The sequence below is a fragment of the Oncorhynchus tshawytscha genome, unplaced genomic scaffold, assembly GCF_018296145.1.
Source record: "Oncorhynchus tshawytscha isolate Ot180627B unplaced genomic scaffold, Otsh_v2.0 Un_contig_1639_pilon_pilon, whole genome shotgun sequence".
NCBI lineage: Eukaryota > Metazoa > Chordata > Actinopteri > Salmoniformes > Salmonidae > Oncorhynchus > Oncorhynchus tshawytscha.
In genome coordinates, this window is record NW_024609675.1 from 105,001 (window position 1) to 129,229 (window position 24,229).

General features: G+C 45.4%; 3 protein-coding genes across 4 annotated transcripts in view; 1 reads left to right on the plus strand and 2 right to left on the minus strand.

Moving 5' to 3' along the window:
- The window catches only part of LOC112240484 (cytohesin-4-like), a 13,457-nt gene extending 10,062 nt beyond the window's left edge, over nucleotides 1-3,395 (plus strand). For both annotated transcript variants that reach the window (XM_042316863.1, XM_042316864.1), the window contains exons 11-13: nucleotides 1,348-1,419; nucleotides 1,615-1,769; nucleotides 2,338-3,395. In XM_042316863.1, coding sequence (XP_042172797.1) covers nucleotides 1,348-1,419; nucleotides 1,615-1,769; nucleotides 2,338-2,419 — 309 coding nt within the window. In that variant the 3' untranslated portion in view covers nucleotides 2,420-3,395. The remainder of the gene's footprint in view (nucleotides 1-1,347; nucleotides 1,420-1,614; nucleotides 1,770-2,337) is intronic.
- A 545-nt stretch (nucleotides 3,396-3,940) lies between these two features.
- LOC121845450 lies at nucleotides 3,941-5,663 on the minus strand. Its single transcript, XM_042316866.1, has 4 exons — nucleotides 5,523-5,663; nucleotides 5,266-5,417; nucleotides 4,830-5,208; nucleotides 3,941-3,983 (listed from the first exon to the last, which is right to left on the minus strand). Exons 1-4 carry the CDS (start codon nucleotides 5,661-5,663, stop codon nucleotides 3,969-3,971), a joined length of 687 nt encoding a protein of 228 aa, XP_042172800.1. The 3' UTR covers nucleotides 3,941-3,968.
- A 7,920-nt stretch (nucleotides 5,664-13,583) lies between these two features.
- LOC112240482 (protein FAM83F) lies at nucleotides 13,584-23,946 on the minus strand. The gene is made up of 5 exons (XM_024408766.2): nucleotides 23,226-23,946; nucleotides 16,023-16,190; nucleotides 15,540-15,661; nucleotides 14,356-15,086; nucleotides 13,584-14,187 (listed from the first exon to the last, which is right to left on the minus strand). Exons 1-5 carry the CDS (start codon nucleotides 23,694-23,696, stop codon nucleotides 14,138-14,140), a joined length of 1,542 nt encoding a protein of 513 aa, XP_024264534.2. The 5' UTR covers nucleotides 23,697-23,946; the 3' UTR covers nucleotides 13,584-14,137.
- Nucleotides 23,947-24,229: the final 283 nt, after the last annotated feature.

A 24,229-nucleotide genomic window follows, 5' to 3' on the forward strand; every position in this document is an offset into this window, starting at 1 on the left:
GACATCATCCCTCCCTCTCTAAACACCTTCCTCTAACCTCACCTCTCTCTACAGGACAAGGAGCCCAGAGACATCATCCCTCCCTCTCTAACCTCATCTCTCTCTACAGGACAAGGAGCCCAGAGACATCATCCCTCCCTCTCTAAACTCCTTCCTCTAACCTCATCTCTCTCTACAGGACAAGGAGCCCAGAGACATCATCCCTCCCTCTCTAAACACCTTCCTCTAACCTCACCTCTCTCTACAGGACAAGGAGCCCAGAGACATCATCCCTCCCTCTCTAAACACCTCACCTCTCTCTCTAAAGGACAAGGAGCCCAGAGACATCATCCCTCCCTCTCTAAAGTCCTTCCTCACCTCACCTCTCTGTACAGGACAAGGAGCCCAGAGACATCATCCCTCCCTCTCTAAAGTCCTTCCTCTAACCTCACCTCTCTGTACAGGACAAGGAGCCCAGAGACATCATCCCTCCCTCTCTAAAGTCCTTCCTCTAACCTCACCTCTCTGTACAGGACAAGGAGCCCAGAGACATCATCCCTCCCTCTCTAAAGTCCTTCCTCTAACCTCACCTCTCTGTACAGGACAAGGAGCCCAGAGACATCATCCCTCCCTCTCTAAAGTCCTTCCTCTAACCTCACCTCTCTGTACAGGACAAGGAGCCCAGAGACATCATCCCTCCCTCTCTAACTCCACCACACACACACACACACACACACACACACACACAACACAGATAGACTTCCTCTAACCTCACCTCTCTGTACAGGACAAGGAGCCCAGAGACATCATCCCTCCCTCTCTAAACACCTTCCTCTAACCTCACCTCTCTGTACAGGACAAGGAGCCCAGAGACATCATCCCTCCCTCTCTAAACTCCTTCCTCTAACCTCACCTCTCTCTACAGGACAAGGAGCCCAGAGACATCATCCCTCCCTCTCTAAACTCCTTCCTCTAACCTCACCTCTCTCTACAGGACAAGGAGCCCAGAGACATCATCCCTCCCTCTCTAAACTCCTTCCTCTAACCTCACCTCTCTCTACAGGACAAGGAGCCCAGAGACATCATCCCTCCCTCCCTAAAGTCCTTCTAACCTCACCTCTCTGTACAGGACAAGGAGCCCAGAGGCATCATCCCTCCCTTCCTCTAACCTCACCTCTCTGTACAGGACAAGGAGCCCAGAGACATCATCCCCCTCCCTCCTCTAACCTCACCTCTCTGTACAGGACAAGGAGCCCAGAGACATCATCCCTCCCTCTCTAAACTCCTTCCTCTAACCTCACCTCTCTGTACAGGACAAGGAGCCCAGAGACATCATCCCTCCCCCTCTAACCTCACCTCTCTCTACAGGACAAGGAGCCCAGAGGCATCATCCCTCTGGAGAACCTGTGTGTGAGAGAGGTGGTGTATGCACGCAAACCGGTAAGAATACAATACCCTTAGACACTCATCCTTCAGTGTGTGAGTGTGTGTGTGTGTGTGTGCGCGTGTGTTTGTGCGCCATGTGCGTGAAAGAGAGAGAGTGAGAGCGGACCAGTAAGAATGCACTACTCACCCTTACTTATCCTTCCGTGTGATTGACTTGATTGCTCCTGTCTGTTTCTCTGTGTTCCTCAGTACTGTCTGGAGCTGTATAACCCCAACAGCAGGGGTCAGAAGATCAAGGCGTGTAAGACAGAGACAGACGGCAGAGTGGTGGAAGGGAAACACCAGTCATACATGATCTGTGCCGCTACCGCTGAGGAACGAGACACATGGATAGAGAGCATCAGGTACTACGCATGGAAGAACACACTGGTGGGAGGAGCTACAGGAGAATACACACACGCCAGTGGAGGCTGGCGGGAGGAGCTATAGGAGGACGTGCTCATTGTATTGGCTGGAGTGGCATATATGGAACGGAGTCAAAGGTTCCCATGTGTTTTGGTGTGTTTGATACCGTTCAATTGATTCCATTCCAGCCATTACAATGAGCCCATCCTCCTATAGCTCCTCCCAGTTCCACCACACACACACACACACACACACACACACAGATAGACAACACAGTGACTAGAGTCTCCCGACCAATCAGGAGGCAGACATTCCAGAACGTCGCGATTCAAAACCAAAGTTTGCAGGCAAAACCTTTGCAGTGGTTTTAGTGAAGGTAGTTCGCCACTCGTTAAAAAGAACCTCTGTGGTCTCCATCTTACCAACTATTTGATTTAAGCGGTAGAGCAGTGACCTAGGCAGTGACGTACTGTAGTTCCTCTATGTTGCCTAGGCTGGGCTTTTAGAGGCTACACACGCAATCACCACACCATTAACAACCCACCATCCTGATATGTCACGTTACAGAGCCAGCATCACCAAGGACCCCTTCTATGACCTGGTGTCGGTGCGTAAGAAGAAGGTGATCAACCAGGCTCCCCAAGACTGAGACAGGACAGCACCCCCTGTGGATCAATCACAGTACTGCATCACAGAGGGAGATGGAACCCCTACAGCAAATAGTACAATCAATAGACTTAGGTTCAGGTTCAGTTGAACTGACTAAGCATTGGGAACCTGGACACTTTCAACAGTGAGAATGAGGACCTTCTACCTTAAAAAGGAATTAGAAATGAACTTTTGTCATAATGAGAATTGAGGGATAATTTGTTTTGTTGCAAGAAGAGTTCCTGAGAAGACTGGTGGGGACTGATTTGGACTTTTATCTGGATTAAACAGATGGAACTGTGTACTGTCTGGAAGAGGGACTTCTCCTTTTCAACCACCGCTGTGTCAAAGGACTTCCTTCTTACCCTGTGAGATGAAATACTGTCATTGTCAACAGCTGTCAACGTGACCTGTACATACTGTTTGTTGAGGTGGTGACAGAAGCGAAGCCAAGAGAGCGGTTTCTCATGTACATACTGCAGATAGATACGACCTCAAGCATGGCTGATTCCACCTACTGTCCTTGTATGACTCTTTGACTGTGTCCCAAATGGTGCCCTATTCTCTATACAGTGCACTACTTTCCACCAGAGCCTTATGGACCCTGGTCAAAAGTGGTGCACTAAATAGGGAACAGGGTGCCATTTAAGATGCTGTTATAAGACCTCTGTGTCTGGTTTATCATACCTGTTCTATGTACAGGATGTACATCATGCTAATAGATACCACCTCGATCGTTGCTGGCTTCGGCAAATGTACTGGGGCGGCAGGTAGTCTAGTGGTTAAGAGTATTGGGCCAGTTGCCACGAGGCCGCTGGTTCGAATCCCCGAGCCTCCTAAGTGAAAAACTGTTGATGTGCCCTTGAGCAAGGCGCATGACCCATAATGCTCCTGTAAATTGCTCTGGATCAGGGTGTCTGTTAAATGACTGAAATGTATTTGTCTCTGTATGCTAATACTGTGGAGAGGATCTCTGAGTCGCCTGGTTATTGTATCTGTTCTGTGTCTATAGATGAGACTGCATTGGTTAGAGAGAGAAACCATCACATCTCACCAGGACGTCAACACAGTATTTATATCACAGAGGTGAATAGAGACAGCATACAAACACACAAACAACTCTTCTGTCACCGTCATGCCACACAAGCACCAAACACACACACAACCTGGGAGTACATATTCACAACCTGGGAGTACACACACAGACCCTGGGAGTACATATACAGAACCTGGGAGTACATATACAGAACCTGGGAGTACACACACAGAACCTGGGAGTACATATACAGAACCTGGGAGTACATATACAGAACCTGGGAGTACACATACAGAACCTGGGAGTACACTTACAGAACCTGGGAGTACATATACAGAACCTGGGAGTACATACACAGAACCTGGGAGTACACACACAGAACCTGGGAGTACACTTACAGAACCTGGGAGTACATATACAGAACCTGGGAGTACACACACAGAACCTGGGAGTACACTTACAGAACCTGGGAGTACACACACAGAACCTGGGAGTACACACACAGAACCTGGGACTACATATACAGAACCTGGGAGTACACATACAGAACCTGGGAGTACACATACAGAACCTGGGAGTACACATACAGAACCTGGGAGTACACATACAGAACCTGGGAGTACACATACAGAACCTGGGAGTACACATACAGAACCTGGGAGTACACATACAGAACCTGGGAGTACACATACAGAACCTGGGAATATACAGAACCTGGGAGTACACATACAGAACCTGGGAGTACATATACAGAACCTGGGAGTACATATACAGAACCTGGGAGTACACATACAGAACCTGGGAGTACACTTACAGAACCTGGGAGTACATATACAGAACCTGGGAGTACATATACAGAACCTGGGAGTACACATACAGAACCTGGGAGTACACATACAGAACCTGGGAGTACATATACAGAACCTGGGAGTACACATACAGAACCTGGGAGTACATACACAGAACCTGGGAGTACATACACAGAACCTGGGAGTACACATACAGAACCTGGGAGTACACATACAGAACCTGGGAGTACATATACAGAACCTGGGAGTACATATACAGAACCTGGGAGTACATATACAGAACCTGGGAGTACACATACAGAACCTGGGAGTACATATACAGAACCTGGGAGTACACATACAGAACCTGGGAGTACACATACAGAACCTGGGAGTACACATACAGAACCTGGGAGTACACACATACAGAACCTGGGAGTACACATACAGAACCTGGGAGTACATATACAGAACCTGGGAGTACACATACAGAACCTGGGTACACATACAGAACCTGGGAGTACAGAACCTGGGGGATACAGAACCTGGGAGTACAGAACATACAGAACATACAGAACATACAGAACCTGGGAGTACACATACAGAACCTGGGAGTACACATACAGAACCTGGGAGTACACATACAGAACCTGGGAGTACACATACAGAACCTGGGAGTACACATACAGAACCTGGGAGTACACATACAGAACCTGGGAGTACATATACAGAACCTGGGAGTACATATACAGAACCTGGGAGTACATATACAGAACCTGGGAGTACATATACAGAACCTGGGAGTACATATACAGAACCTGGGAGTACATATACAGAACCTGGGAGTACATATACAGAACCTGGGAGTACATATACAGAACCTGGGAGTACATATACAGAACCTGGGAGTACACATACAGAACCTGGGAGTACACTATACAGAACCTGGGAGTACATATATAGAACCTGGGAGTACATATACAGAACCTGGGAGTACACATACAGAACCTGGAGTACACATACAGAACCTGGGAGTACACATACAGAACCTGGGAGTACACATACAGAACCTGGGAGTACACATACAGAACCTGGGAGTACACATACAGAACCTGGGAGTACACATACAGAACCTGGGAGTACACATACAGAACCTGGGAGTACACATACAGAACCTGGGAGTACACATACAGAACCTGGGAGTACATATACAGAACCTGGGAGTACATATATACAACCTGGGAGTACATATACAGAACCTGGGAGTACACACACAGAACCTGGGAGTACATATACAGAACCTGGGAGTACACATACACAACCTGGGAGTACACATACAGAACCTGGGAGTACACATACAGAACCTGGGAGTACACATACAGAACCTGGGAGTACATATACAGAACTATTGTCTCTACCATGTTCTTCTATTCATGTTTATTTTTTATCTTGTTCTTTAATTGTTCAATTGATTATTTAATAAATGGCAAACAAAGGCCATTGTGAACATGTCAGATTACTAGGTGGTAGTTGCCTGTAAGCACAGATCTAGGATCAGCTCCCTCTCTCCCAGTCCTATTCTCAACCATCAGAGTTAATATTAAACCGACCTTAGATCAGTGGTCAGGGGTAAATCCACCAATAGGGTGAGAGCAGTAAGTCCTGTTTTCAGTCAGAAGGAAAGGGACACCTGCATGTTCCGGTTGAACACACACACACACACACAAACACAGGTTACTCCATCTCTCACTTCCTCTTACTGTGTGTGTGTGTGTGTGTGTGTGTGTGTGTGTGTGTGTGTGTGGACGTGTTTAACTACCATAACTATAAAGAGCAGTAAACAAACAAGAATTGGAGAAATTGGGGACATTTTGTTCGTCCCCAAGAGGTCAAATGCTGTTTCTAGGGGGTTAAGGTTAGAATTAGTTTTAGGGTTAGAATTACGTTAAAGGTTAGTTAGGAGCTAGGGTTAGTTTTGGGGTTAGGGTTAAAAAGCCTTGGTTTCATGCATGTCAACACCCGAAGCCTCCTCCCTAAGTTTGTTTTACTCACTGCTCTAGCACACTCTGCTAACCCTGATGTCCTTGCTGTGTCTGAATCCTGGCTCAGGAAGGCCACCAAAAATTCATAGATTTCCATACCCAACTATAACATCTTCCGTCAAGATAGAACTGCCAAAGGGGGAGGAGTTGCAGTCTACTGCAGAGATAGCCTGCAAAGTAATGTCATACTTTCCAGGTCCATACCCAAACAGTTCGAACTACTAATTTTGAAAATTACTCTCTCCAGAAATAAGTCTCTCACTGTTGCCGCCTGCTACCGACCCCCCTCAGCTCCCAGCTGTGCCCTGGACACCATCTGTGAATTGATCGCCCCCATCTAGCCTCAGAGTTTGTTCTGTTAGGTGACCTAAACTGGGATATGCTTAACACCCCGCCAGTCCTACAATCTAAGCTAGATGCCCTCAATCTCACACAAATCATCAAGGAACCCACCAGGTACAACCCTAACTCTGTAAACAAGGGCACCCTCATAGACGTCATCCTGACTAACTGGCCCTCCAAATACACCTCCACTGTCTTCAACCAGGATCTCAGCGATCACTGCCTCATTGCCTGTATCCGCTACGGAGCCGCAGTCAAACGACCACCCCTCATCACTGTCAAACGCTTCCTAAAACACTTCTGTGAGCAGGCCTTTCTAATCGACCTGGCCCGGGTATCCCGGAAGGACATTGACCTCATCCCGTCAGTTGAGGATGCCTGGTCATTCTTTAAAGTAACTTCCTCACCATTTTAGATAAGCATGCTCCGTTCAAAAAATGCAGAACTAAGAACAGATACAGCCCTTGGTTCACTCCAGACCTGACTGCCCTCGACCAGCACAAAAACATCCTGTGGCAGACTGCAATAGCATCGAATAGTCCCCGTGATATGCAACTGTTCAGGGAAGTCCGGAACCAATACACGCAGTCAGTCAGGAAAGCTAAGGCCAGCTTCTTCAGGCAGAAGTTTGCATCCTGTAGCTCCAACTCCAAAAAGTTCTGGGACACTGTGAAGGCCATGGAGAACAAGAGCACCTCCTCCCAGCTGCCCACTGCACTGAGGCTAGGTAACACGGTCACCACCGATAAATCCATGATTATCGAAAACTTCATTAAGCATTTCTCAACGGCTGGCCATGCCTTCCGCCTGGCTACTCCAACCTCGGCCAACAGCTCCGCCACCCCGGCAGCTCCGCGCCCAAGCCTCTCCAGGTTCTCCTTTACCCAAATCCAGATAGCAGATGTTCTGAAAGAGCTGCAAAACCTGGACCCGTACAAATCAGCTGGGCTTGACAATCTGGACCCCCTATTTCTGAAACTATCCGCCGCCATTGTCGCAACCCCTATTACCAGCCTGTTCAACCTCTCTTTCATATCGTCTGAGATCCCCAAGGATTGGAAAGCTGCCGCAGTCATCCCCCTCTTCAAAGGGGGAGACACCCTGGACCCAAACTGTTACAGACCTATATCCATCCTGCCCTGCCTATCTAAGGTCTTCGAAAGCCAAGTCAACAAACAGGTCACTGACCATCTCGAATCCCACCGTACCTTCTCCGCTGTGCAATCTGGTTTCCGAGCCGGTCACGGGTGCACCTCAGCCACACTCAAGGTACTAAACGATATCATAACCGCCATCGATAAAAGACAGTACTGTGCAGCCGTCTTCATCGAACTTGCCAAGGCTTTCGACTCTGTCAATCACCATATTCTTATCTGCAGACTCAGTAGCCTCGGTTTTTCGGATGACTGCCTTGCCTGGTTCACCAATTACTTTGCAGACAGAGTTCAGTGTGTCAAATCGGAGGGCATGCTGTCCGGTCCTCTGGCAGTCTCTATGGGGGTGCCACAGGGTTCAATTCTCGGGCCGACTCTTTTCTCTGTATATATCAATGATGTTGCTCTTGCTGCGGGCGATTCCCTGATCCACCTCTACGCAGACGACACCATTCTATATACTTTCGGCCCGTCAATGGACACTGTGCTATCTAACCTCCAAACAAGCTTCAATGCCATACAACACTCCTTCCGTGGCCTCCAACTGCTCTTAAACGCTAGTAAAACCAAATGCATGCTTTTCAACCGATCGCTGCCTGCACCCGCATGCCCGACTAGCATCACCACCCTGGATGGTTCCGACCTTGAATATGTGGACATCTATAAGTACCTAGGTGTCTGGCTAGACTGTAAACTCTCCTTCCAGACTCATATCAAACATCTCCAATCGAAAATCAAATCAAGAGTCGGCTTTCTATTCCGCAACAAAGCCTCCTTCACTCACGCCGCCAAGCTTACCCTAGTAAAACTGACTATCCTACCGATCCTCGACTTCGGCGATGTCATCTACAAAATGGCTTCCAACACTCTACTCAGCAAACTGGATGCAGTCTATCACAGTGCCATCCGTTTTGTCACTAAAGCACCTTATACCACCCACCACTGCGACTTGTATGCTCTAGTCGGCTGGCCCTCGCTACATATTCGTCGCCAGACCCACTGGCTCCAGGTCATCTACAAGTCCATGCTAGGTAAAGCTCCGCCTTATCTCAGTTCACTGGTCACGATGGCAACACCCATCCGTAGCACGCGCTCCAGCAGGTGTATCTCACTGATCATCCCTAAAGCCAACACCTCATTTGGCCGCCTTTCGTTCCAGTACTCTGCTGCCTGTGACTGGAACGAATGCAAAAATCACTGAAGTTGGAGACTTTTATCTCCCTCACCAACTTCAAACATCAGCTATCTGAGCAGCTAACCGGTCGCTGCAGCTGTACATAGTCTATTGGTAAATAGCCCACCCATTTTCACCTACCTCATCCCCATACTGTTTTTATTTATTTACTTTTCTGCTCTTTTGCACACCAATATCTCTACCTGTACATGACCATCTGATCATTTATCACTCCAGTGTTAATCTGCAAAATTGTAATTATTCGCCTACCTCATGCCTCTTGCACACATTGTATATAGACTCCCCTTTTGTTTTCTACTGTGTTATTGACTTGTTAATTGTTTATTCCATGTGTAACTCTGTGTTGTCTGCTCACACTGCTATGCTTTATCTTGGCCAGGTCGCAGTTGCAAATGAGAACTTGTTCTCAACTAGCCTACCTGGTTAAATAAAGGTGTTCTCAACTAGCCTACCTGGTTAAATAAAGGTGTTCTCAACTAGCCTACCTGATTAAATAAAGGTGTTCTCAACTAGCCTACCTGGTTAAATAAAGGTGTTCTCAACTAGCCTACCTGGTTAAATAAAGGTGTTCTCAACTAGCCTACCTGATTAAATAAAGGTGTTCTCAACTAGCCTACCTGGTTAAATAAAGGTGTTCTCAACTAGCCTACCTGATTAAATAAAGGTGTTCTCAACTAGCCTACCTGATTAAATAAAGGTGTTCTCAACTAGCCTACCTGATTAAATAAAGGTGTTCTCAACTAGCCTACCTGGTTAAATAAAGGTGTTCTCAACTAGCCTACCTGATTAAATAAAGGTGTTCTCAACTAGCCTACCTGATTAAATAAAGGTGTTCTCAACTAGCCTACCTGATTAAATAAAGGTGTTCTCAACTAGCCTACCTGGTTAAATAAAGGTGTTCTCAACTAGCCTACCTGATTAAATAAAGGTGTTCTCAACTAGCCTACCTGGTTAAATAAAGGTGTTCTCAACTAGCCTACCTGGTTAAATAAAGGTGTTCTCAACTAGCCTACCTGGTTAAATAAAGGTGTTCTCAACTAGCCTACCTGATTAAATAAAGGTGTTCTCAACTAGCCTACCTGGTTAAATAAAGGTGTTCTCAACTAGCCTACCTGATTAAATAAAGGTGTTCTCAACTAGCCTACCTGATTAAATAAAGGTGTTCTCAACTAGCCTACCTGATTAAATAAAGGTGTTCTCAACTAGCCTACCTGATTAAATAAAGGTGTTCTCAACTAGCCTACCTGATTAAATAAAGGTGTTCTCAACTAGCCTACCTGATTAAATAAAGGTGTTCTCAACTAGCCTACCTGGTTAAATAAAGGTGTTCTCAACTAGCCTACCTGATTAAATAAAGGTGTTCTCAACTGGCCTACCTGATTAAATAAAGGTGTTCTCAACTAGCCTACCTGATTAAATAAAGGTGTTCTCAACTGGCCTACCTGATTAAATAAAGGTGTTCTCAACTAGCCTACCTGGTTAAATAAAGGTGTTCTCAACTAGCCTACCTGATTAAATAAAGGTGTTCTCAACTAGCCTACCTGATTAAATAAAGGTGTTCTCAACTAGCCTACCTGATTAAATAAAGGTGTTCTCAACTAGCCTACCTGGTTAAATAAAGGTGTTCTCAACTAGCCTACCTGATTAAATAAAGGTGTTCTCAACTAGCCTACCTGGTTAAATAAAGGTGTTCTCAACTAGCCTACCTGGTTAAATAAAGGTGTTCTCAACTAGCCTACCTGGTTAAATAAAGGTGTTCTCAACTAGCCTACCTGATTAAATAAAGGTGTTCTCAACTAGCCTACCTGGTTAAATAAAGGTGTTCTCAACTAGCCTACCTGATTAAATAAAGGTGTTCTCAACTAGCCTACCTGATTAAATAAAGGTGTTCTCAACTAGCCTACCTGATTAAATAAAGGTGTTCTCAACTAGCCTACCTGATTAAATAAAGGTGTTCTCAACTAGCCTACCTGATTAAATAAAGGTGTTCTCAACTAGCCTACCTGATTAAATAAAGGTGTTCTCAACTAGCCTACCTGGTTAAATAAAGGTGTTCTCAACTAGCCTACCTGATTAAATAAAGGTGTTCTCAACTGGCCTACCTGATTAAATAAAGGTGTTCTCAACTAGCCTACCTGATTAAATAAAGGTGTTCTCAACTGGCCTACCTGATTAAATAAAGGTGTTCTCAACTGGCCTACCTGATTAAATAAAGGTGTTCTCAACTAGCCTACCTGGTTAAATAAAGGTGTTCTCAACTAGCCTACCTGATTAAATAAAGGTGTTCTCAACTAGCCTACCTGATTAAATAAAGGTGTTCTCAACTAGCCTACCTGGTTAAATAAAGGTGTTCTCAACTAGCCTACCTGATTAAATAAAGGTGAAATAAAATAAATAAATAAATAAATGGAAAGGCTTAGGTTCGGGGTTAAGGTTGGGTTAAGGTTAGGGTAAGAGTATGGGTTAAGGTTGGGTTAAGGTTAGGGTAAGAGTATGGGTTAAGGTTGGGTTAAGGTTAGGGTAAGAGTATGGGTTAAGGTTGGGTTAAGGTTAGGGTAAGAGTATGGGTTAAGGTTGGGTTAAGGTTAGGGTAAGAGTATGGGTTAAGGTTGGGTTAAGGTTAGGGTAAGAGTATGGGTTAAGGTTGGGTTAAGGTTGGGGTAAGAGTATGGGTTAAGGTTGGGTTAAGGTTAGGGTAAGAGTATGGGTTAAGGTTGGGTTAAGGTTAGGGTAAGAGTATGGGTTAAGGTTGGGTTAAGGTTAGGGTAAGAGTATGGGTTAAGGTTGGGTTAAGGTTAGGGTAAGAGTATGGGTTAAGGTTGGGTTAAGGTTAGGGTAAGAGTATGGGTTAAGGTTGGGTTAAGGTTAGGGTAAGAGTATGGGTTAAGGTTGGGTTAAGGTTAGGGTAAGAGTATGGGTTAAGGTTGGGTTAAGGTTAGGTAAGAGTATGGGTTAAGGTTGGGTTAAGGTTAGGGTAAGAGTATGGGTTAAGGTTGGGTTAAGGTTAGGGTAAGAGTATGGGTTAAGGTTGGGTTAAGGTTAGGGTAAGAGTATGGGTTAAGGTTGGGTTAAGGTTAGGGTAAGAGTATGGGTTAAGGTTGGGTTAAGGTTAGGGTAAGAGTATGGGTTAAGTTTGGGTTAAGGTTAGGGTAAGAGTATGGGTTAAGGTTGGGTTAAGGTTAGGGTAAGAGTATGGGTTAAGGTTGGGTTAAGGTTAGGGTAAGAGTAGGTTAAGGTTGGGTTAAGGTTAGGGTAAGAGTATGGGTTAAGGTTGGGTTAAGGTTAGGGTAAGAGTATGGGTTAAGGTTGGGTTAAGGTTAGGGTAAGAGTATGGGTTAAGGTTGGGTTAAGGTTAGGGTAAGAGTATGGGTTAAGGTTGGGTTAAGGTTAGGGTAAGAGTATGGGTTAAGGTTGGGTTAAGGTTAGGGTAAGAGTATGGGTTAAGGTTGGGTTAAGGTTAGGGTAAGAGTATGGGTTAAGGTTGGGTTAAGGTTAGGGTAAGAGTATGGGTTAAGGTTGGGTTAAGGTTAGGGTAAGAGTATGGGTTAAGGGTTAGGGAAAATAGGATTTTGAATGGGACTGAATTGTGTGTCCCCACAAAGTTAGCTGTACAAGACTGTGCGTGTGTGTGTGCGTGTCCAACACTGATCTCTATAGAGAAGTGACCCCTGCTGGTGGTGTTGGGAACAACACCCTAGACAAAAGGACCATCTCCTCATCTGACAAAACTAACAGTGGTACAACCCAAACCTCCTTATCCATTTCTAATGGACATAACCTATTGTCTCATACCATTATGGTTCTGTGTTGTATTGAGAAAACTTAACACAAACTGAGTCTGTATCAATGGCATAGCCTGGATATAGCCTGTGTATAGCCTGGATAAAGCCTGGATACTCCAGGGTGAAGTTTCTCCTCTGTGCAGATCTAGGATCAGTTCCCCTCCCCCAATCCTAACCTTAGCCATTAGCGGGGGGAAATGTCAAACTGACCCCAGATCAGCGTTTATGGTCAGTTGGGCCAGTGATGAGCGAACAGTGGTCTTTAGTCATCAACACCTCTCATTGCCTTCCTGTGTGCCTCTGTACTTCCTGTTTCAGTGTTGCGCCACACACACATCGGTCCTCCCTTGCATCAGTTCCCCTCACGCCTGTGGTTCCTCTCTGTGGTTAGAGCTGTAGCAAACACCCAGAGAGGAGGGAGGGATGGGCGGGGAGTGTGTGAGAGAGAGAGAGAGAGAGAGAGACTTAGAACTGTGCAAACACCCAGAGAGAGGGGGAGAGGGTGAAGGGCAGAGAGAGATCAAGAGGGAGATGGGGAGGGGATACGATGTATTTGTGAGGAAGTGACCATGCTTGGTCCCATCAGCAACACAGTGCACAACGAGTCCACCACCCACACACACGTCAGAGCGTCAGAACAAGTGTTACAGCTATTGAATCTATTCTGCTCAATCAGGTCAACAGCCACTAGATGGCAGACCAGAGTCATCACTGTCTACAATGCCTTCACTGAAGACAAAGACATGACCACAGAAACCTTAAACCTCATCCATCACACATAACTACCACTGGTGAATCAGGCCACAAATGTTACACGACTAGAAAACTCTGAAAAACATGATTGTTTTTAATGTACTGAATAAACACACACTCAAATACCCATTCAGATCCATTTCACAACCCCCTTATCATTGACATCTGTTGGTCACAGCATGAAACACACACATGAATTAATTCCACATAAATGACATACAAGACTTCACAAGGCAACATGACGTTATTCTTTACATGGTCAAAGAAGAATCACAGACTTGGTGCTCAGTGACAGCGCTTCTTCAACCTGGAATCCATAGTGATGAAACCGCCACGTCCACGTTACACTATTACGACAACGAAGACGTTACTTCAAACATGGATGCTCTTTTCCTCAAAAGAAAAAAACAACTAATGTGCCTGGGGGCGGGGCCAGTGGCGCTGTTCCACCTATCGCCGGTCTCTGCTCTAAGGACGGCTCTGTTTGTCCAGAGAATATCCCTGTACAGAGCAAGTAGAATTGACACATTATAGTAATTATTGCACCAGATCCCAAAGGTATTATTGAATCCCACAGAGAACCAGTTGAGTGGGGTGGTTTGAATCCGGAGTGACTCAGGTTTTGAATCAGGATGGACTACATTTGTTCTTTGTTGACGGCCTACGGCTCTTCAAGCCTGCAAGAAAGAAAGAAAGAAAGAAAGGAGGGAAGGAGTAAAATAGTACAATGGTTAAATGACTTGAGAGAGATAAACAGAGATATACAGGTATCGACATAACGCCGAGAGAGGGAGAAGGAGAGGATCAAACTGAGCTAAAATAATGAGACAAGAAAAACAACTTACTGTCATTGTCCTGTGTGTTGACAGTCTGTTGAGAAGCACTCTTCAGGCTCATTTTAAACTTCTTACTCTTCATTGGTTGTTTCACCATGACTTCAAGGTTATTCATCTCCTCCATACTATTGGTTCCCAACGATGTGGGGGAGGAGATTGGACTGGTTGCCGGGCTATCACCCCCGGTGTCCACGCTCTGATTGGCTGTCGATTTCCCCTTGAAGAGTTTCCTAAAAGAAGAGCGGGATTTCTTCTCCAAAATGCTGTTGGTTTTTTTCGGCCCCACCTTGCCTCCGTCGGGTGGTAGCGGGGTGAGTTGATCCAACCACTCACTGTTCACCTGCATTAGTCCCTCAGGACCCGCAGTTATAGCTGTCTTTTCTATGCCTGGTAGATCCTGCAAGGACCCCATCAGTCCAGGAACACTATTCCCGTACACCAAAGAGTATTTGGGGTTGTGGTATTTATGTGCAGGCACCTGGAGATCACCTCCACGCGAGTTGCCTAGACTGACCTGGAATCTGGATGTGGCGGCTCGTAACTGGGGTTTTACGGGCGCCACTTTGAGCCGCGCGGCGGTGGCCATGTTGGGAGGTGGGCTGAGGTTGAACTCCTTGTAGAGGTCCAGTTTTTCAGACACGGCGTAGAGCTCGCAGAAGTCGCGGTCGAAGAAGTCGATCACCTGGCCAGTCATGACCGTGATCATGTTGCGGTCCATCCGAGACGAACTCCATGAGAAGCTAGAGGAGAAGAAGATCACAAGAACAATGTTTACGTCTTCAATAAAGACACAGTGAAACACACACAGCAAGAGAAGCTAGAGGAGAAGAACAGATGTGTTATGTCTTGGAAATAAACACACAGTAACACACACACACACACACACGACAGAGCGGGAGAGAGAAAGAGAGGAAGAGAGAAAGAAGGAAAGAGAGGGAGAGAGAGGGAAAAGGAGAGAGAGAAATAGAGGAGAGAGAGAGAGAAAGAGAGAGATAGAGAAGAGAGAGAGAGAGAAGAGAGAGAGAAGGAAAGAGGGAGAGAGAGGGAAGAGGAGAGAGAGAGAGAGAGAAGGAAAGAGAGGGAAGAGAGAAAGAGAGAAATAGAGGAGAGAGAAAGAGAGAAATAGAGGAGAGAGAAAGAGAGAGAGAGAGAAAGATAGAGAGAGAGAGAAGTATACAGCTACTTTCTCTCACCTGTAGGAGCCGAACATGACTTTGTCCCCATCCACCAGCATGTATTTACTACACAAAGAACCAAGGAGTCTACCGAAGGACAGACCCAACCCTGTCCCCTGAACTGTACGAGTCCTGATGTTCTGAAAGATACAACACAGTTACATAAAGGGTTATGGTAACCTGACACAGTCATAAACAAAACGCACGCAGACCAGCAAGATTCTCCAAACACACAGAAAGACATCAACTCATGTGTGTTAAAGCTCCCATGTCCAAACTACCATTAACATAGAAGTCTTTTCAATTTAAAATGACAAAAATCACCTGACATTTCATTTATTTAGCAGACGCTCTGATCCAAAGAGACTTACAGTTTTTCCTCACTGGTCCCCCAGGCATGTCACATGATCACACATGACACAGGGCCCTTGTACAACACATAAGTGAGTAGCCTAAGGCCTTCAATGCTCCTCTGCTTCAGGATGAGGGACCGTCTCTTACCCGCAGGTGCTGAGCTCCGACCTGCAGCCTGCAGCACATATCCAGGAAGTGTGGGACCCCGCTGACATCCAACAGGATGTAGACGGCCACGGAGCGCCGTGACGCTGCGTCCAGCAGGTCCTGCAGTATCTGGATGTCTGTCAGCAGGTCCATGACTATAGCTAACACCTGAAAGATACAAAGACAATTAAACTTTATTTAAAAATGTAATACAATCAAACTTTATTTATACACACATGGAGGCAGGGGTAATCAAATACAATCAAACTTTATTTATACACACATGGAGGCAGGGGTAATCAAATACAATCAAACTTTATTTAAACACCTGGAGGGAGAAACACAGCAAATACATTCAAATCAAACTATATTTAATGGTCAACAACTAAATGAAAAAAAACATACAATATACACAATGTATATGAAATATAGGTAGAACAATACATGGAAATAAAAAGTGATTAAGATCAATAGAATCATATCGCTTGAAAGTCAATAAAACAATGAAAAACCTCCCTGCCAAAAGACCATACAACAATCACTGACTGTCAGGCTGAAAGCACAAGCTGGGCCTATAGAAAACACGTAGGCTTATACACTAAACCTGGGGTGCTATAAAGGCTTAGAAACAGTGACATCTTATAAACAGTGCCATTCTTCAAACTTTTATGCCAATTCCTGCAATTCTGCACATTTTACAACGGAGCTGAGAGACAATGTTGCCGTTTTAAATCTAGTTTCCTGCAGTTGTAGGCATTGTGCCATGGCTGAGGCTGTGCTCTTTTCCTCAAACAGCAGAACAAAATGAATGCTGCTAAATTCATTGTTTTGGGACCTTTCAACTTCCTCCCTGAGCTTTAATGTTGGTGATTGTTAGTTCTCAGAGATGATACTATGAACAAATATATATGTCCATTATCTTTACTACATACTTTAGATCTGGTTTTAGTGCTTTAAATTTACACTGAAAGTGTTTTTTCATCCCTAAAATTATATATATATATTTTTTAATCCCCTATCTATTCATCCCCTATCTATTCATCCCCTATCTCTACGTATTTCAATGGAAGAAAAATCCCTGTAGCTGACCCAACACTGATCCAACATGTCTCCTAGTTGCCCCAACACGTCTCCTAGTTGCCCCGAAGCTGCCAGGCTGGCAGAGACAAAGCAGAGACAGAGACAGGTATGTGGGGAGGGGTGTAACACAACATAAAACACTTGAGGAAGGAACTAGAAAGTGGAATCTCAGCTATTATCTTTCCTCAGAACTGGTTCTGTCCTGCCTAGCTTTTACTTTCTGTTTGAAAGGGCCTACCGAGGTGGTTTGAAAGGGCCTACCAAGGTGGTCTGAAAGGGCCTAACGAGGTGGTTTGAAAGGGCCTACCAAGGTGGTTTGAAAGGGCCTACCAAGGTGGTTTGAAAGGGCCTACCAAGGTAGTTTGAAAGGGCCTACCGAGGTGGTTTGAAAGGGCCTACCAAGGTGGTTTGAAAGGGCCTACCAAGGTGGTCTGAAAGGGCCTACCGAGGTGGTTTGAAAGGGCCTACCAAGGTGGTTTGAAAGGGCCTACCAAGGTGGTTTGAAAGGGCCTACCAAGGTAGTTTGAAAGGGCCTACCGAGGTGGTTTGAAAGGGCCTACCAAGGTGGTTTGAAAGGGCCTACCAAGGTGGTTTGAAAGGGCCTACCGAGGTGAGAGAAAGGGCCTACCAAGGTGGTTTGAAACGTAGCTTGAAATATCAGATTCCACGTGGCTTTTGGCTGTTCAGACGGCATGAAAAATAACAGATTGGAATCGGACATGCAAAAAAAAGAGGATTTGAGTCACTTCAGAATGTCAATGGGAACAAGGCTCAACCAGCATGCCTACACAAGCTTTATTCTGGAGACGACCTCGGCAATGGGAACAGGCTCAACCAGCATGCCTACACAAGCTTTATTCTGGAGACCACCTCAGCAATGGGAACAAGGCTCAACCAGCATGCCTACACAAGCTTTATTCTGGAGACGACATCGGCAATGGGAACAGGCTCAACCAGCATGCCTACACAAGCTTTATTCTGGAGACCACCTCAGCAATGGGAACAGGCTCAACCAGCATGCCTACACAAGCTTTATTCTGGAGACCACTTCAGTAATGGGAACAAGGCTCAACCAGCATGCCTACACAAGCTTTTTCTGGAGACGACCTCAGCAATGGGAACAAGGCTCAACCAGCATGCCTACACAAGCTTTATTCTGGAGACGACCTCAGCAATGGGAACAAGGCTCAACCAGCATGCCTACACAAGCTTTATTCTGGAGACGACCTCAGCAATGGGAACAAGGCTCAACCAGCATGCCTACACAAGCTTTATTCTGGAGACCACCTCAGCAATGGGAACAAGGCTCAACCAGCATGCCTACACAAGCTTTATTCTGGAGACGACCTCAGCAGTGGGAACAAGGCTCAACCAGCATGCCTACACAAGCTTTATTCTGGAGACCACCTCAGCAATGGGAACAAGGCTCAACCAGCATGCCTACACAAGCTTTATTCTGGAGACCACCTCAGCAATGGGAACAAGGCTCAACCAGCATGCCTACACAAGCTTTATTCTGGAGACCACCTCAGCAATGGGAAAGGGTGGAGGAGGAAAAGGTTTCTTCATTCACATGAATGTTCTCATTCAGACAAGGAAAAGGCTGTATGCTGACAACATTCTCCAGAGGAAACATGCTGAGTGAAGTGTTCTGTGTTGTAACAACGGGGCCTGTGTTGTGTTCACAAAGCCTGGTACAGTAGGAGTGTTGACCAGCTTGGCCTTTTAGATCATAATGGACCGGGGAGACCTGATCCTAGATCAGCACTCCTACTCTAACACATACACTTTATGAGTATGGGCAAAGAGAAACAACAAGTAACAGTATGAAATAATTCAAGTTAAAACCTACAACACCACAATGTCTTCCATCTAACAGTAGCCGCAACAAAATGCACTCATTGTTAATGGCATCCATGTAAATGTTGTGATGTAGATTACACAGTAATCTATTGTACTGTATGTAGATGAGGACAACCACAGTATGCTAAGATAAACACACCACACCTGATTATGTAGGTCCCTGTATCACTACTGTGTGTGTGTGTGTATATGTATGTATGTATGTATGTATGTATGTATGTATGTATGTATGTATGTATGTATGTATGTATGTATGTATGTATGTATGTATGTATGTATGTATGTATGTATGTATGTATGTATGTATGTATGTATGTATGTATGTATGTATGTGTGTGTGTGTGTGGACGTGTTTAACTATACATGAGGGGGCCAGAAGTCTCCACCAGAATAGTAAACAAACACAAGTTTGACCAACTGGGGACATTTTGTTAGTCCCCACAAGGTTAAATGCTGTTTCTAGGGGTTTAGGGTTAAGGTTAGAATTACTGTTAGAATTACCTTAAGGATTAGAGTTAGTTTTAGGAGCTAGGGTTAGGTTTAGGGTTAAGGTTAGAATTACTGTTAGAATTACCTTAAGGGTTAGAGTTAGGAGCTAGGGTTAGTTTTAGGAGCTAGGGTTAGGTTTAGGAGCTAGGGTTAGGTTTAGCAGCTAGGGTTAGGTTTAGCAGCTAGGGTTAGGTTTAGGAGCTAGGGTTAGGAGCTAGGGTTAGAGTTAGGAGCTAGGGTTAGGTTTAGGAGCTAGGGTTAGGAGCTAGGGTTAGGTTAGGAGCTAGGGTTAGGTTAGGAGCTAGGGTTAGAGTTAGGAGCTAGGGTTAGGGTTAGGAGCTAGGGCTAGAGTTAGGAGCTAGGGTTAGGGTTAGGTTTAGGAGCTAGGGTTAGAGTTAGGAGCTAGGGTTAGGGTTAGGAGCTAGGGTTAGAGTTAGGAGCTAGGGTTAGGTTTAGGAGCTAGGGTTAGGTTTAGGAGCTAGGGTTAGAAGCTAGGGTTAGAGTTAGGAGCTAGGGTTAGAGTTAGGAGCTAGGGTTAGAGTTAGGAGCTAGGGTTAGAGTTAGGAGCTAGGGTTAGGGTTAGAGTTAGGAGCTAGGGTTAGGTTTAGGGTTAAGGTTAGAATTACTGTTAGAATTACCTTAAGGGTTAGAGTTAGGAGCTAGGGTTAGGTTTAGGAGCTAGGGTTAGGAGCTAGGGTTAGGGTTAGGAGCTAGGGTTAGTTTTAGGAGCTAGGGTTAGGTTTAGGAGCTAGGGTTAGGTTTAAGGTTAGAATTACTGTTAGAATTACCTTAAGGATTAGGGTTAGTTTTAGGAGCTAGGGTTAGTTTTAGGAGCTAGGGTTAGGTTTAGGAGCTAGGGTTAGGGTTAGGAGCTAGGGTTAGGGTTAGGAGCTAGGGCTAGGTTTAGGAGCTAGGGTTAGGATTAGGAGCTAGGGTTAGGAACTAGGGTTAGGGTTAGGAGCTAGGGTTAGGTTTAGGAGCTAGGGTTAGGTTTAGGAGCTAGGGTTAGGTTTAGGAGCTAGGGTTAGGTTAGGGTCAGGTTTTCGGTTAGGGTAAGATTACGGGTTAGGGTTAGGTTTAGGGGCTAGGGAAAATAGGATTTTGAATGGGACTGAATTGTGTGTCCCCACAAGGTTAGCTGTACAAGACTGTGTGTGTTTGTGGAAAAGGAGGGCCAAACTGGCCCCCATTAACATTGACAGGGCTGTAGTGGAGTGGGTCGAGAGTTTCAAGTTCCTTGGTGTCCACATCACAAACGAACAATCATGGTCCAAACACACCAAGACAGTCGTGAAGAGGACATGACAACCCCCCCCACACACACACAGCTGCACCATCGAGAGCATCTTGGCCGGTTGCATCACTGCCTGGTATGGCAACTGCTCGGCATCTGACCGTAAGGCGCTACAGAGGGTAGTGAGTACGGACAAGTACATCACTGGGGCAAAGCTTCCTGACATCCAGCACCTCTATACCAGGCTGTGTCAGAGGAAGGCCCAAGTTATAGACGGTTCTCTCTGCTACCACATGGCAAGCGGTACCGGAGCCCCAAGTCTAGGTCCAAAAGGCTCCTTAACAGCTTCTAACCCCAAGAAATAAGACTGATGAACAATGAATCAAATGGTCACCCAGACTATTTACATTAACCCCTTGTTATTGTTATGTCATTTTCTTGTGTTCTTTATTTTATAAATTGTTTTACTTTTTTTATTTTCTGAACTCTTTCTATAACTGCATTGTTGGTTAAGGGCTTGTCAGTAAGCGTTTCACAGTAAAGTCTACACCTGCTGTATTCGGCGCATGTGACACAAACTATTTGATTTGATGTGTGGGTGGTGTCTACTTGCAACCACATTCTCTCCATTTCTCCTAACAGTAAACAAACTGCTTCAAAGCTTCCGGCTGCGGTGTTCCATTATATCCTGTTTGGCAACACACACACCTGGGAAATGACTTTCATATGTTCTCATTCACTCACTTGACAGGACGGTGAACTCGAAGTAGGGTGAAGTTGCAACTAGGTGCTGATCTTGGGTCAGTTTGACATTTCTCCCACTAATGGTTAAGGTTAGGATCGGGGGAGGGGAAGCTGATCCTAGATCTGTACCTAGAGGAAACTTCAGCCCAGAGCGGTAAACTACCCAGGGGGAATCCCCTGTAGGTATAAATAGACAGTGCATAGCACATGTACATGACATTGTAAAGGCTACCTGCCGCCCTGTGACCTCACATTAACACACTGTCATATATGTAACATACGGTATATGACATCGGCCCAGGTTTAACATGTCATCATACTTCTGTAACAATATACTGTATTGACACAATCCTGTTTCACGTGTTTTATTTAACCTTGATTTAACTAGGCAAGTCAGTTAATAAGAACAAATTCTGATTTAGAATGACGGCCAAAACCAAACCAAGACATCGATGTGATTGTGTGTTGTTCTAAGACCCAGTTGTACAAAGGGAGGAAATGTGTCATGGACTGACTGCCTGACTGACTGACTTACTGACTGACTTGCTGATTGGGTGGCTCTGACTGGATGACTCACTGGCTGACTGACTGGGTCAAGATGGGTGGGTCCAAAATGACTCAGTCTCTAGTGACACGATAAACAAACTTCGCTAAAGGCAACTGAACTAAGCAGCTCTGACTCCAGTTCACCCTGTTATGTGCTGCCAACATGCTGAGGGATTTGTTCATTCATCACAATGGAATAGAACCCCCTTTATCTCTCCTGTGTGCTGTTTTAATGAGAGGTTGTACGCATCCACAAAGGGTGGAAAGTACAGACCGTGTGTGTGTCTTTGTATATGTGTTCTCTGAATAGACTATTCATGAAAGCTAGCCTAACTTTAATTGACATGACAGAATGTTTCCTGTGTAATAGGGAAATCAGCTGTTCGTTCAATGAGGGTATTCAACAATGATATACGTCATCAGACAGGAATCATGGCCCGTGGATGATCCCCCAGGTTTACGTGGATGATCCCCCAGGTTTATGTGGATGATCCCCCAGGTTTACGTGGATGATCCCCCAGGTTTACGTGGATGATCCCCCAGGTTTACGTGGATGATCCCCAGGTTTACGTGGATGATCCCCAGGTTTACGTGGATGATAATAATAACAAAATAAAAGGTTAATCGTTGGACGTAAAATACTGTAAAAACACCAGGAAATCAGCGCCAAGTGATTTACATTTAAGAAATATGTTCCCAAGAATTCCCACGCTTAACAGAGAGACACGTGATCGTATATAAACGTAAGCAAGGTTTGAAATTATTACGTTTTAGTCAAAAATGATATATGTTTGGGCTTCTTGCGGTCAATTTGCAGTCTACAAATTATTTGTAATTATGTTCAGGCCTCTCGACAATCCTCTCAACAGTCCCGCGGTTGAATCTAGTTGATGATCACTCCTCTACAAGTTTAAACACTCACTTCCATATGCCCCTGCTGATGCACGGACGCACACAATCCATCCATTCTCTCTATTCAATCACCGCCTCTCCGCTAACCTCCCCAGACGCATTTGAAGTTCTGTCTATAGGATCATATATAGGATCATAAATTACTATATAGATTATTTTCCCATGAAAAAAAAATGGCTTCATGAGTTAGATTCTTACCTCACATTTGAGATACATAGGCCGGGGCTATCACTATCCCAATAATAAACCAATACAACACAGTCATTAGTCCTGTGTTATTCAGTTCATCACTATGTCGTTACATCATTATTGAACAGTATATACCCACAGTTCACCTTGGTAGCTTCTTGGATCAGCCTACGAATGACCTCCTTGATGTGCGGTCCGTTCTCTTTTGGCGGGTGCGTGTGAACCGCCACGCGTGTGACCCCCTTGAACAAACCCCCGTTGGGCCAACCGAGATCCAACGGCGGCACCTCTGTATCCGACATCTGCGGCCAGTACGTCGAATGGTGCCCCGAGTTCGCTTTGGAACCGTCAGGTTTCGCCTTTAATTCTCCGCACTTCTCTTCATCTTCCGTGTCATATTCTTTGAACGTGTTCCTTATCGTTTTAATATCACGGGCCGAGAGAAAGTCTTTCACTTTGTCCTCTTTCAGTCGCATTTTGAAAGCGCCGTCACCGTTTTTGAGCAGTTGTTCAACCGCCGCGCGTTGTTCTTCGCTGTAGTAAAACTCCGGTTTGGACTCCGGGACGTTCTCTTTGATGTGGCCGTCCTCCATGCATGTTAGCTGGGACTCGGCCATGGCTGGACACCGCTGTGTCACCGCTGGACTGAAGCCTATGGGTAAAGTCGCACAACCGCTGATTTTAAAAGGATCCGGAAGATACACGGTTACCTACCTACCTACCTACCTACCTACCTAGGCTACCTGTGTGACGTTTGACTTTGACAGCTAACCTCAAATGCTGCGTTCAGAAAACTGGGAACTTGGAACTCGGAAATCTCCGACTTCAGTGCGTTCCATACAACTGGGAACTCTGGGGGAAAAACGAGCTCCGTCTGTGAAAAATCGTTTTGAATGGTCATCCAAATCTGAATTCCAAGTCAGAAACTCGGGCATCCTAGAGCTACTTGAATTCCGAGTTGGATGACCATTCAAAAGCGCATTATTTTCCGAGTTCCCAGTTGTCGTGAACGCGGCTTTACCTGTCATAGGGGCGGGACGATAAATACCTTATTATATGACGGAAATCACCCTATGGAAGCGCCCAACGCGTATGTGGCTATCATGCACGTGACTGTCAGACTGTGATTATTGTTGGACTTCGAACAACC